Here is a 15,085-nt window from a genome sequence, read left to right on the forward strand (position 1 = left end):
AGTTACCTGGACGTCATTGGATGGACTGAAAAATATTGTAAGCAGACAATGGGCTTACCTGGCCAGATATTTTCAGTGTATCCAATGCAGTCCAGATGTCACACTCCGTCCGCAGATGACGTCACCTCTCCTGGGCTCAAGCTCGCCAAATTGTTGTGGAATTTTTCCTCAGGTACAAAATACCTGTTACCTGTTAGTCAGTGATACCAAATCAGACAATATATAGCTATATATATTGTCTGATTTGGTATCACTGACTAACAGGTAACAGGTATTTTGTACCTGAGGAAAAATTCCACAACAATGGTAAATATAATGTAGCACTGCCCCTAGAGGACTGCTGAGAATTCTTTCTGGATTCCCCTGGGTTACCCTTAGCAACTAAAAAGTCTGTAGAAACGTATCACTTTAGATGCTTGTGATTTACTTGGAACTGGGATAGGAGAAGGGAGGAGTGGGATACTCCAACTATGAACTATGCACAATTCTGAGGACAGCTAGCTGTAGTGTGCGATAAGGCCGCTGCTTCACCTTGTCACTGAAGTGAAGATAAAAAATATGATCCTATTATAGTTTCTCTTCAGGGTCCTAACTTGGCACCCCCCTTCTCACTTGCTGTGCATGCTATAGCCCCTGTCCACTGACTCTTCACTGGAGTGGTCCCCTTCCTGGGCAGACCCCTGGCAAGCTTCCCAGTACTCACGGGCACTGTTTTCCCCAAGGTTGCTCTGCCTCCAACTCCACTGGACCTCCTGGCTCAGCACTATACTTCTGGCTCACTAGGCTGACCACCTGTGAACACCTTCCATACAGACAGGAGGAGAGACAGCCATCACCCTCCTCCTGGGACCTGGCTTCCCACCCAAAGATACCCTGTCACATGTGCCCTTGGCTTTTATAACATATCCCAGGATGCACCACTGTTTGTGCCAACCCACTGGGATAGTTACAAAGCCTGTGTGTCACTGGCTGGGCTTCCTCCACTGTCCAACATGCTCCCCTATTGGATACAGTGGGGACACTCCCTCAGCCCAGATGAATCACACATGGACACATGCAACAGGCATACCTAATGATCAGGCGCTACATCCAGACCCCACCAAAAATGAGCCATGTCACCATTGGCTCTGGGGCAGCCGCCCCCTACAAAAACAGTCCCTACCGGAAAATCTCAAGGAGTATCCCACAAAGCTGCAAAAGAGGGAAAACGAATGTACAAGAATAAATTACGTAGAAAAAATTTAGGCATTTTGTTTATACAAGTATGATACAATTTTTGGGGTGCATTTGGAACAATGAACCCCCCACAAAGCAAACTTTGCTCCGGTGGTTAAACATAGCATCCTATCTATCTATAATAATTTTAGACATCCTGAAAAGGAGAATGAAGAAAGGTTAGACACTTCTGCGTGTATACAATTAGACAATCACATGCCTAGCTCATTCTTGATGAGAAGACCCTCCCCGCGGGGACGGCCTTCTCATTCAACATCCCTAACTAAACCGCCCATCATGCATTGGTTTATCAGTCTTGAATACGGATTGACCAGGCCTGGCCAGATCCATGTGGGCGGCGGACCTCTATCCGGTCCAAGTAAACAGCCTGACCATGGTTCCACTGTGCCTTCGCCGATAGGAAGGTCCAACCTGGACTGGTTACGATATTGCTTGGGGACAAAGAGGAAGCCCCTTATAGCTTCATCACACCAGGACTCTCTTTTGGCCTCTATCTCCAGCATGACCTCCCATGGAGCATAGGGAAAGTCATACCCATACTCTAAGGCCACCTTCCTCTGTACCCACCTCTGCATCCTGGAGAATCTGGGAAGGTCTTCAGATTACCTCTATCAGCTGGGGAATATGGAATCTCCTCTCTTTTGATGAGGGAGGCGTAGGCCTCATTCTGATCCCGAGCCCGGGCATAGTTTCTAGGTGGGAATAGGTCTGGGACCCAATTAGCCTAGGCCTCGCAGAACCCCAGGTTCCTGACGCACTGTCCTCGCACCACAGAATCCCTAACCTCCTCATCATGTGGGCCAAGACTGGCTTGACTGCTCTGATCTTGGACCCCCAGTCCCATTCAGTCTCCTCCTCCGACTTCCAAACATCCAGTCCCTCCTCCAAGGATCTGAACGGATTCTAGAAGCTGGGAGACCCCACATCGATGACCCCGGCCTCTTCCTCGCTGCTCACACTCACACTTGCAGCCTCGATTACCGCTGGCCATCTTCTCCCCTCTGCCTGTATGGGAGCAGACTTTACTCCTGCTGCTGCAGCTTTTAAAGCACCAGATGGCCTCTCCCCCGCCCGCACTACCAGCATGCATCCCGGCTCGGACATTCGGATCTCTCTCCACTTGCACTATGGACCACTGACTGTTTGCATGGACTCCAGCTGCATTAAGAACCTCAGCACTACTCTTCCACGACCCGTGAAAGGCCCCGACTGACTCCACAGCAGTGACCCCGGTCTCCCAAGACACATTCAAGTTTTTGGGCTGACATCCACTCTCTTCTGCCCACAGCAGTAGATGGCCGCAATGCCCGTACTGGCCCCACACCTGCATTACGCATGGTCACATTCAGACACTAAGGACATACCAGGCCCAAATGCTCCACGCCTCCTCCAGTGCAAAATGCCAGTCTTCCGTCGGGCACCATCAGCACCCCTGTATCCCACAAGGTGGATGTCTTCGGCTCTCCGGTCTGCTCCGCAGGTTCTCCGCCAACACATGGGATAGCCTCTGCGCTCCGGTTCACTCCGGTACTCGCCATCTTGCTCCTCCGCACATGTGTCTCCCTCTCAGCCCCACCCAGAAGCAGAAGTAATTGATAGACTTTCCTTCCTGTTTCAGATTGGCTGTGTGTGAGCGCCGTCTCCGCCCACATCTCCAGATTGGCGGTGGCTCCTACTGCTAGGCAGAACTTTCCAGCGCACGCTTTCCTGTGCGGTACAGTAAGCCTTCCGATGCCACTCTATCTCAGTTTAGCCGGCATGGAAGTTACTGTAAAGTGGACCGTGCCTCTCAGCTTGCACACATCTGCCATCCTTGCCTGTACCAGGGCTCCAACTGCGCCTCCATTACTCTGAGCCAGCTGACCCTCTTTGCTATGTAGTAGAACTGTCCCACTGTCATATGCATGGCCAACATTTTTCTTCTTAGCACTTGTACAGGCAAGACTCGCCATACTGTATTTGAAAAATGTCCCACTGTCATTGAATGCATGGTCAACAGTTTTCTTTACAGCATCCACTTTACCACTGTAGCACCGTACAGGTAGGTGCTAGGTAAATGCATGGTGGGCTTTGTCTGCCTAACAGCAGGGCCATGATTTCTTTTTGGTAGGGTGTCATGGCTTCCAGGTGTGTCTGCTGAGGGGGGAGTCTCCCCACTGGCTCTGTGAGAGGCTTCTCATAGGGCAGTGGAGAAAACCCAATCAGGAACACATTCAGGCTTGTAACTACCCCAGAAGGCAGATTCTGTCGAAAAGGATCCTGGGAGTGGGTATACATCTGAGGGGAGTGCATGACTCAGCGTCTTTGGCGGGAGCAGAGTCCCAGGAGGGAGAGCAGGCTGTCTATCCTCCTGTCTGAGGATGTCTCGGGGTGCTGCCTGAGAATCCAGAGAGTGCTGAGTTGTGCTGAGATGATCCGGTGTGCCGAGACCCAGTGGAGAGCGAGAGGGGTCCAGTCCCAGGAAAGCCTACACAGGTCGTGAGTACTGAGGATTGCCCCTGGGGGTCTGCCTGAAGTGTTAGAGGGGACCACTCCGGAGAAGGTTCTAGGATCCAGATATCAGCTAGCTGTAAAGGGGGTACCTAGGTTGAGGACCCTGAAGTGACAAAGGGGGTACCTAGTCAGGGGACCTTGAAGTGACAAAGGGCACCTGCAGTTTGGGCCCTGAAGAGTCAGTGTACAGAGTATCAGTTAAGAGTTGCAGCCATACAGGAATTCACAGCAATCTACCTCAAGCCAGTACAAGGCTGGAGGGGAGTAACTAGTGACTTTGCAGTGCAGCAATGTTAGTAGTTCAATATTCTACAGTCCTGGGACTTCGGGACTTAACGATGAGGTTCCAGCACTTCTTTTCAAGCTACAGTGTGTTCTAAGCGTCAGTGAGCGTTGGCTAGTGTCGGCTGGCTTCAAGACAGCGTTAACAGATATTTTTCTGAGAAAGACCCAAAGTTGTACCTAGTTGAGCCTAAAGGAGTATCCCACTCATTCCCTTCTCCCATCCCCTTAAATCCAATAAAACAACAAAACAAAGATGCCGGAGTTGTCAATGTCTCAGTGCTCACACCCAGGGTCGCAGCTCACATGGACTGGAGAGGTAACAAGTAACAATGGCAGACCCATATCAGGCCCAATGCCTGGAAAACCTGCTACACCACTATGTTGGAAGAATGTCCTGCTGTCTTTGGATGCACGGTCAACATTTGCCTGCATAGCTCTAGGAGACACATGGCTCCCGGCACACCGATACACGTGCCCTGGGCCACCATTTTCTCCGTCCACACTTGCACCATTTACTGTTAAGCAGGCACAGTCTATTTTCACAGTAAAATGCAACTCTTCCACTCTCCAGCACATTACTTGAGCAGACAATTTACAGTTCAAACAAAGTTTCTTCCATTGCCGTTGGCAACCATCATTGTGCATTTGATTCTTCATCCCACTCTCCCTATCTCCTGTAGAGCAGGCCTCACACTTCTCTTGAGCATTCAATCACAGTTCTTGAGAGAAAAATTACATTTTTGGAAATTTTCTGTGGCCGTTGCCATTAGCATCCATTCCGGTAACCCAGGGCGATATCCTGGATGAGCCCCAAATGTAGCACTCCCCCCCTAGAGGACTGCTGAGAATTGCAATTTCTGGATTCCCCTGGGTTACTCGTAGCAATAGTCTGTAGAAGCTTATCACTTTAGATGCTTGGCTCAGACAATGAACAGTCCAGGGGATTTGGTTTTTGTGTTTTATTTGGAACAGGGAAAAGGAGAAGGGATGAGTGGGATACTCCCAACTATGAACTATGCACAAATCTAAGGACAACTAGCTGTAGTGTGCGGCAAGGCCGCTGCTTCACCTTGTCACTGAAGTGAAGATAAAAAATATGATCCTGTTATAGTTTCTCTTCAGGGTCCTAACTTGGCACCCCCCTTCTCACTTGCTGTGCATGCTATAGCCCCTGTCCACTGACTCTCCACTAGAGTGGTCCCCTTCCTGGGCAGACCCCTGGCAAGCTTCCCAGTACTCACGGACACTGTTTTTCCCAAGGTTGCTCTGCCTCCAACTCCACTTGTCAGCATCCACTGGACCTCCTGGCTCAGCACCACACTTCTGGCTCACTAGGCCGACCACCTGTGACCACCTTCCATACAGACAGAAGGAGAGACAGCCATCACCCTCCTCCTGGGACCTGGCTTCCCACCCAAAGATACCCTGTCACATGTGCCCTTGGCTTTTATAACATATCCCAGGATGCACCACTGTTTGTGCCAACTCACTGGGATAGTTACAAAGCCTGTGTGTTACTGGCTGGGTTTCCTCCACTGTCCACCATGCTCACCTATTGGATACAGTGGGGACACTCCCTCAGCCCAAATGAATCACACATGGACACATGCAACAGGCATAACTATTGATCAGGCTTCCCTGTTAAGCAGATGGAGCAGGCTATATTTTACCTGCTACTCCCCTTTTAAGCAGGCAGAGCAAACTACTCTCCTTCCTAGCACCTATCTAGGAGGGCACTACAATAGTATATGTCAAATGCATAGCAGTCACATAATATGTGCATTCAAATGTATCTCAAGTGCCTGAGCACACTAGATTTAGGTGTGATTTTAAACCAATAGTGGGCTTTTTATTAATACGTTTACCTGGAAAACCTTATAATTAGTCTTTTAGAGAACTGTGAATTACATTTTCAAAAATCCTAAAAACAGTTGTCTTGACTATAAAAACTCCCAATATAATGCCTAACTACCCAGGGCAGTTTGTTAGATGATTAGTGTTAATTTAATTCAATGACTATTCATTTTAAATCAGGCTATATATTAGGGAAGTGCTCGTTGTTTGGACATTTATTGGAATACCAAACCTTTAGTGCATACAGCATGGAGAAATGTGACAGCTTCCAGCTAGGTAAGCAGCGGGTGCTTGCATCTGTCGCATTCTTTCCATCCACTAACATCACCTGCCCCATTCTTTTATATGGCTAGGAATCCCCAGGTCACATAACATTGCCCAAATATAGCCTTTAATAAAGGACTTGTCAGTTAGTTTGGTACCTTTATTTAATTGTTTTTGGGAATGAGCAGGGGTTCTACATTTGGTGGGGGAGATATCTGGGGCCCTCTTATTATTATTATTCCAGATTCTGATAAGCCCATACCCACCAGGCAGGGTTGTGGGAAAGAAGCTCTTGTCCTCACCAACATGGGGATTGCAGGGCACTACCACCATGTTGAGGGCACGAGACCTCATATGGTTCAGGAGGGGGCACAGCCCCCTCCCCATTTCCTGATGCTCACAATATGGACTGGCATTGATTTTAAGGAAGACCTCAAGCTTTTTTTTGTTGTTTTTGTTTTTGCATGGAGATCCCCCTTAACATCCACACCAGATTTAAAGGGTCTGGTATGGATTTCCTGGGAATATGTTACAATCTTTTTGCATAAGGTACCCTCCTAAAATTCATACCAGATGACCAAATGTTCTGGTATTTTGGGGGAGGCCTTTACACAAATTTTCCTTTTTATTCATGCTGTAACATGTGCTACAGCAAAACTGACATTTACAAAGAATAGAAACAGCATACAGACCCCTCCAAAGGGCCCCCGAAATATATAGCAGATCCTTTAAAAAAAAAAAAAGCTGACAGTGAAATGTCATTTGCCAGCAATTATTAACACTTTTTTCCGCTTGTAAATGTTGTTGCTGCTGCAGAATATTCTATGCATCACCTAGATGACCCCCTTCACAGGCAGCATTAGGGCACTCCCATAGGTATGTTATTTGAAGGAATTGGTATTTTTAATGTTTCACTTTTAACATTAAAAAAAAATCACTGTTCCTGTTCGAATATAACTTTTTTTTTATAAACGATTGCGCATTGGTACATGTTCCCCAGGGCAGTGCCCTCTCCCACGACACCCCCTTGCCTATTAGCACAGAAAATGGGCATTTTTAGTTTGACAGGTTTGCTTAAACTGAACATGGGGCAGATCAGTGCATCCCTACTCTATATAATTTACTGTGATAAAATGCATTATAAATTTGTTAGTTATGAATTAGTCATAATCCTTGCTTGTTTTTTATTGTAGAAGTGAACTGTGAGCCAGCGGAAGTCCCACACTCACGAAAGATTTTAGGATTTGTTGGTCCATACAAATTAAATTCTGTGATGAGATTTGAATGTAATAGAGGTTTCGCAATGGAAGGATCAGACACTATAGTTTGTAATATTGATAGTAGATGGGACCCATCACCACCTGAATGTAAAGGTGAGTATTAAAGATAGAAAATATATAGATTTGTTTTAGATGTTCAAAGATATAATTTTGTCCAGTCAATCCTGGCCCTGACCTAGATCATTGACCCCATCTTTCTGTCCTGCAGTTAAAGTGGATGTAAACCCCATTCATTAAATCTGGCCTGGGCACATACAGTATATCTGTAGTGTTTACTTATCTCTTTAAGTTCCGTGTCTTTCTGCTGCTCCGTTCAACTGTTATCAGCATGATAACTTCTGACACGTTCCCTGACACAGGAAATAAAAGCAGCTGAAAATATGTGTGGGGGTGGATCAGAGATGTATAGTAACTAAGTAGAACTACTTCACTACTGTACTTAAGTACCGAAAGGCGGTATCTGTACTTTCCAGGAGTATAATTTTTTTCTCCCACTTCCACTTTTACTTCACTACATTTTTTCGATGATTTCAATACTTCTACTCCGATATTTTTTTTTGTGCTGCATAGTTACTCGTTACAATTATAAAAATTACCACTGCCAGAACAGTAGATGGCAGGTTTCATGAAGTTCAAAAAATGTGTATAATGTCATGTGTAAGTCAGCGCATACGAAAATAAATGCTACTGTATGTATAAATAAAATGGTCTACATATCTGCTGTTAAGGGGAAAGGGAACCTCCCCCTACCAAGGAGAGTCACAAGCGTACATAGACCTTTTTTCTGGTAAGAGGCTGATTTTGCTTTTTTCACTGGAAGTTGAGAGCACAGGTTTTGCAGTTTTGTTTCACTGGAAGAGTATATTTGGATATTATTTTGCACTTACCTTCATCTGCCGGGTAAGGGGGAAATCCACAAGGTGGTGGGAGTCTGCACCTATTATTTGGAATAGCACCTGTTTGATTCCTGCACCTTTGAAAATATATTCATCTTGTTTTGTCACATATATATGGTATTATGGCATTATGGCATTATATATATGGACTTTTTATTGACTTTGATTTCATACACTCTTCCTTGATTTCATTATTGGAATATATTGTATATCACATTGGTTTATATATGATTTTGCGCACCAATAAGCTGTGGAGAAAAAAAAAAAACATGCAGGTAAGAGAAGGAGGGATGCTTTAAAGGTTAAGGGAGGGACATACTTTATCTGTTTTTGTTTACAAAAAGTTACAGCCAAAGGAATTGTGACTGCCCTTTAGGTTAATCATTTGAAATAATAAAAAACAATATGATGTTCAAACTTTTGACTTTAATAACTACATAACACAGTACTTGTACTTTTACTTTCAGTACTTGAGTAGCAAAATTGAAAAAAAAAAACTACTTGCAATACTTAAGTACAAAAAATGTTGAATACTTTAGTACTTCTACTCAAGTCACTTTTTGATCGAGCACTTTTACTCAAGTATGGGTTTCGAGTACTTTATACAAGTGTGGGGTGGATGCATAGAGATAGATTAGCAGAGAGTTGGTATACTCACAGCACAGCTCTGCATGTTTCTTCCTTCCTCTGCCTATGTGGAGGAGGAGGGGTGTGTGCTACTATTCCAAGCTTACATGTTTCCTTTTTTATTAACCACTTCCGGACCTTAAGGTTTTACCCTCTTAATGTCCAGGCCATTTTTTTGCGATTCGGCACTGTGTTACTTTAACTGACAAGTGCGCGGTCGTGCAACGCTGTACCCAACACAAAAAAAAAATAATGTCCTTTTTTCCCCACAAATAGAGCTTTCTTTTGGTGGTATTTGATCACCTCTGTCATTTTTGTTTATTGCGCTATAAACAAAAAAAGAGCGACATTTCTGAAAAAAAAAAGATATTTTTTTTACTTTCTGCTTTAAAACACAGCCAATAAAATAAATTAAAAGCACATTTTTTCATCATTTTAGGCCAATATGTATTCTTGACACATTTTTGGTAAAAAAAAAAATCCCAATAAGTGCATATTGATTGGTTTGCACAAAAGTTATCACGTCTACAAACGAGGGGAAAGATTAATGTCATTTTTATTTATTTTTTATTTTTTACTAGTTATGGTGATCAGAGATTTTTAGCGGGACACCGCCATTGCGGCAGACAGATTGGACACCTAACTGACATTTTTGAGACTTTTGGGGGGACCAGTGACATTGCTCATTGCTACAGTAATCAGTGCTAAAAATATGCACTGTTACTGTAATAATGACACTGGCAGGGAAGGGGTTAACATTGTGGGTGATCAAGGGGTTAAATGTTCTGTGACACACACAGAGAGATCGCAGTTTCTGCTATGCTGAATCTGCTGATCTCTTCCTGCCTGTTACTGAGAAGATCCGCCTGCTTTGTTTACATAAGCAGGCGGGTCTTTTCACAGCTTCCCTGACGATCGGGGGAGGAAGGCGGCAATCGGGAGCGGGGGCACCGCCGAAACCACTGCTCCTCCAGTGACGTAGATCTATGTGGCAGGACTCAGGGGAGCCACACTGCCGCAGTAATAGTACGGGGACACAGCACAGGAGACACAGATGGGGGACACAGCACAGGAGACACAGATGGGGGACACACAGGAGATGGTCCGAGGCCTTTCAAAAATGCACAGATATGCACAGCTCAGGGTTTCAGGCTAGCATTCAGGCTGTTTATGGAGGGCAAAACATACCTGGCCATCAGGAACTATTAGAGGTCCGGGGGCGGGGAATCCACTCATAGCTCTTCTCCTTCTACTCCATCCACAGTACACAGGCTGCATGAGGCGGGGGCAGGGCCAGGGCCAGGAGCTCCACTTTGCTGGCTAAAGGCCCGTACACACGTACCGATCGTCGGCCGAAAAGCTTCGGCCGACGACCGATCTGCCGATTGTAGGCTTGTTAGTATGATGCCTCCGACAGCCGACAGCGCACATTCGGCCGAAAAGAATCTGTCATGCAAGCATTAAAATTTTTGTATGCCGACACCAGAGCGGCCGATTGTTCGCCAGTCAGTACAGAATTCGGCCGACAGACCGCAGATTTGCAAGACTGGGCATGCTCAGAAAAGGAAAAACACAGGGAAAGTTAACCATTACATGACATCACTTCTGCAGTCGGCTGTAGTCGGCAGACAAAATTCTTGTGCAGTCTTTTGCATTTTTCAACAGACACCGACAGCCCTGGACAAAAGACGGCCGATCTGTCGGCCGACGATCGGGGGCTTAAGCAATGCAGAGCAGAAGTCCGGGGGCGGGGCTCTCAGCTCCAATTACAATAGCTCATTACCAAGTGCACAGGCTGAAAGGGGCAGGGTCAGAGCGTCAGTGGAGCTCCCGGCCCCACCCTCTCTCTGCTGGCTGTGTAATACAGCGCTGCTTCCTGTGTCCCCAGTGCTCTCTTCGGTGCTATTATCAGAGCACCAATTTGCAGGGAAGCTCCTTTGGATGTCGGGGGGGGGGGCAATTGACCCGTTGCCCCCCCCTGGATCCGCCCCTGAGCCGAAGTACGGCTGCAGCGCGGACTCGAATTTCCGGGAGGCCTTCTTAAAACGGCCTCCCAGAGACAGGCTCCCCGCGCGTTCCCGCGAGCGCGCATCGGGGAAAATCTGTGTCGGCCGTGTCCCTTGGACACAGCCAATCACAGATCGTGGTAAATGGCCAATCACAGCGGCCATTTACCACGTGATCGGCCCATGCAATGAGAGATGATCTCATATGTAAACATATGAGATCATCTCTCATCGCCAGCTCTCCTTCCTCACACGGAGACTGCGTGTGAGGAAGGAGCAGAGCCGATCACCCGTTTAGGGACACAGAGGAATGTAATCAGGGCACTGATCACCAGTGCCCTGATTACACAAGGTAAATAAAATACACTAAGTGCCCACCATCAGTGCCCACAGTGCCAGCCATCAGTGCCCCCCATCAGTGCCCACAATCAGTGCCCATAGTGCTGCCAGTCAGTGCCTGCTCATCTAGGCACTGATGATCACTGACTGGCAGCACTATGGGCACTGAGTGTGGGCACTGATGGTGCTGCCCATCAGTGCTCATCAGTGCCGCCCATCAGTGCCACCCGTCAGTGTCCATCAGTGCCACCCATCAGTGTCCAGCAGTGCCACCTCTCAGTGCCCATCAGTGCTGCCCGTCAGTGCCGCCCGTCTGTGCCACCCGTCAGTGCCGCCTCTCAGTGCCCAGCAGTGCCACCTCTCAGTGCCCAGCAGTGCCACCTATCAGTGCTCATCAGTGCCGCCTATCAGTGCTTATCAGTGCCGCCTATCAGTGCCGCCTATCAGTGCTCATCAGTGCGGCATATTAGTACCTCCTCATCAGTGCCACCTCATCAGTGCCCATAAGTGCCACCTCATCAGTGCCCATCAGTGCCACCTCATCAGCGCACATCAGTGAAGGAGAAAATGTTATTTATTTTCAAAATTTACTCGCAGAAAATAAGAAAAACTTTTTTTTTTCAAACTTTTCTGTCTTTTTTCTTTTTTTTTGTAAGAAATAAAAAACCCAGAAATGATTAAATACCACCAAAAGAAAGCTCTGTTTGTGTGAAAAAAATGATAAAAATTTCATATGAGTACAGTGTAGCATGACCGCACAATTGTCATTCAAAGCGTGAGAGCACTGAAATCTGAAAATTGGCCTGGATAGGAAGGGGGTGAAAGTGCCCGGTAGGCAAGTGATTAAAGTGGAGTTCCACCCTAAAAAGTGACTTTTCACCATCTGCTTGCTCAGTGTCACCTGTAAAACAATTGGATAATCACTTTTTTTTTTCTTTACTTACCTTTTTTTTAGAAGAAAATATACTTACCTTACTTCCTCTTCCTCCCTCTGCGGACTCGTCCGCCGCCGTCACTTCCTGCTTGCGATGACTCCTGGGAGCTGAACGTCATCGCTCCCAGGAGTCAACGCGCCTGCACCGATCCCGCTCGTCATGTCCGGTGCAGGCGCATCATTCCCTGCTAAACAGCTTCTGGGCATGCCCAGAAGCTGTGCAGGGATGACGAGCCTGCCCCGGAAGTGACGGCGGGGCCGGTGCAGTGCATTGTGGGAGCGAAGAAGACGGAAGAGGACACGGAAGAGGACGCAGAAGAGGACGCTCTGGCTTCAGCTGCCCACACCTGAGATGGCAGCGCTGGACAAGACATTTTCAAGGTAAGTATTTCTTCTACAAGGTAAGTACGACCTGGGACAGTTCAGAGGCTATCCATTGTGGAATGTACTAGCCCTGACTGTCCCGGGAGTATTTTTATCTAAAATGTTTTTTTTCAGCAGGAACTCCGCTTTAACAAATATGCATTGATTTAATAAATCTACTTTTTTTTTAGTTAGAAACAAGTTGTTATTAGGAAAGTGACATTGTTGGGTAAAGTTATTCATATATGGGGCGTACATATTGAAACAATATTCCTAAAAATAAATACACTATATTACCAAAAGTATTGGGACACCTGCCTTTACACGCACATGAACTTTAATGACATCTCAGTCTTAGTCTGTAGAGTTCAATACTGAGTTGGCCCACTCTTTTCAGCTATAACAGCTTCAACTCTTCTGGGAAGGCTGTCCACAAGGTTTAGGAGTGTGTCTATGGGAATGTTTGACCATTCTTACAGAAGCGCATTTGTGAGGTCAGGAAATGATGTTGGACGAGAAGGTCTGGCTCGCAGTCTCCACTCAAATTCATCCCAAAGGTGTTCTATTGGTTTGAGGTCAGGACTCTGTGTAGGCCAGTCAAGTTCCTCCACCCCAAACTCGCTAATCCATGTCTTTATGGACCTTACTTTGTGCATTGGTCCAAATAATTTGGTGGACGGGGATTATGGTGGGGGGTTGTTTTTCAGGGGTTGGGCTTGGCCCCTTAGTTCCAGTGAAGGGAACTCTTAGATCCAATCAGATCTGCCTGTGAGTTTTTGAGGCGGATGTGATCGGATCCTCAATGCATCCCTATGGGGCAGCAGATGTCAGAGGAGACATGTCCGCTGACACCCGCTGCCATCTGCATCCAGTCCTGTCCTTGAAATCCGGACGATAGAAACCCTATTTTCCATCCGTCCAGCGGATCGGATGTGATCGGATGAGAACGGACAGGCGGTCCACTCTCATCCGATTCCTCATATAGAGCAGCAGGGCTCTGACACCTCCCTCTCCGCACAGTGCGGAGACGGAGCTGTCATCCGCCTACTCAGCGGGGATCGGCGGATGGACCCCCGCTGAGCAGAGAATGGTCCGCAACGGAATGTGGACCGTGTGAAAGGAGCCTTAAGATGTCAGCATACCAAGACATTTTGGACAATTTCATGCTCCTAACTTTGTGGGAACAGTTTGGGAATGACCCCTTCCTGTTCCAACGTGACTGTGCACCAGTGCACAAAGCAAGGTCCATGAAGACATGGATGAGCGAGTTTGGGGTGGAGGAACTTGACTGGTCTGCACAGAGTCCTGACATCAACCCGATAGCATACCTCCCAACATTTGAACTTCAGAATGATGGACACTTGAGGGAAGGAGTGACCTACTACGTGCGCCGTGGAAACGTGTGGTTGTGGCCAAAGGTGTAAAAGTGGGAGGGGCTTAAGGGGCGTGGTTAACATAACCCAAGCTTCATTGTACCTAAAAATATGCTTTGATTGCTTTTTCTGAGCCTACCTTAAAGAAGAACCTTATTAAAATAGTCAGGGACTGCATAGCAACCAGCAAATGTTGAGACAATGAAGACTTTGGTGAGAAGTATATAATGTACAGTATTGTGAATATAGTGCAGGAGTGTGTAATGCAGAGCACAGGGATTGGGGAGTGTTGCAGTCAGTATTAGGTTTAGTTAGGTTTGGGTTAAGGAGTACATGACAACACAGAGCAGGGTCCAGGAGTGTTATCCACAGAATGCAGGGGTCAAGAGTATGTAATGCTCAGAATGCAGGGGACAGGAGTGTTTAATGTACAGAATGCACGGGACAGGAGTGTTATCCACAGAATGCAGGGGTCAGGAGTATGTAATGCAGAGTAAGAGTCAGGTGTACAAAACAAAAGGAGTGCAGGAGTCAGGGGTGTGTAATGCACAGTGTAGGGGTAAGGAGAGTGCAAAATCCCCCCCCCCCCCCCAAGCAATACTCTCCTCCACTTTACCAATCCCTCCTCTCCAAAGAAAAAAAAACAATAAAAGCACTAATTTGCATGATGACCCCCCCCCCCCCCCCAAGTACAAATCCTCCCCCCCCCTCCTAAAACAAATCCTCCCATGCAATGCAAATTCCCCCTCATGACACAAAGTTTCACCTCATTTCCCCCAGTACACCTCTCAGAAAAAATTCTCCCCCATCCTGAGTCAAATCCTCTCCAGCACAAATCCTCTCTCCCCCACATCCCACACATGTGTACAAGTCCTCTCCCAGTTCTATCACACATCCTCCCACCCAAATCCACCTTCTCAGCACAAATCTTCTTCCACTTGCCCAGGACAAATTTTCTTCCACAACCCCCCTTTCCAGTAAAATTCCCCCCCCCCCCCACCAAAAAAAAAAATTCCCCCAGCACCAGTGGCGGCTGGTGCTCAAAATGTTTGGGGGCGCGCGAACAGAAAAATGTAATAGGCATTGCTTTGCGGCAAAAAACGCGGTAAAAAAATTGCGTGACTTTGTGAGGTCA

The 15,085-nt window shown here is 46.9% G+C and overlaps 2 protein-coding genes across 2 annotated transcripts in view; one reads left to right on the plus strand and one right to left on the minus strand.

Moving 5' to 3' along the window:
• Positions 1-15,085, minus strand: part of HMGCS1 (3-hydroxy-3-methylglutaryl-CoA synthase 1) — a 367,459-nt gene that overhangs the window by 246,745 nt on the left and 105,629 nt on the right. The window lies entirely within an intron of this gene.
• The window catches only part of LOC309543438 (complement component receptor 1-like protein), a gene marked incomplete at its 3' end in the record, with an annotated part of 147,562 nt that overhangs the window by 95,730 nt on the left and 36,747 nt on the right, over positions 1-15,085 (plus strand). Inside the window, exon 3 of the mRNA XM_082242911.1 lies at positions 7,326-7,505. Within this exon, the coding sequence (XP_082099037.1) occupies positions 7,326-7,505 (180 nt within the window). The remainder of the gene's footprint in view (positions 1-7,325; positions 7,506-15,085) is intronic.

Source organism: Pelophylax lessonae (assembly GCF_965119305.1).
Source record: "Pelophylax lessonae genome assembly, chromosome: 1".
Lineage (NCBI taxonomy): Eukaryota > Metazoa > Chordata > Amphibia > Anura > Ranidae > Pelophylax > Pelophylax lessonae.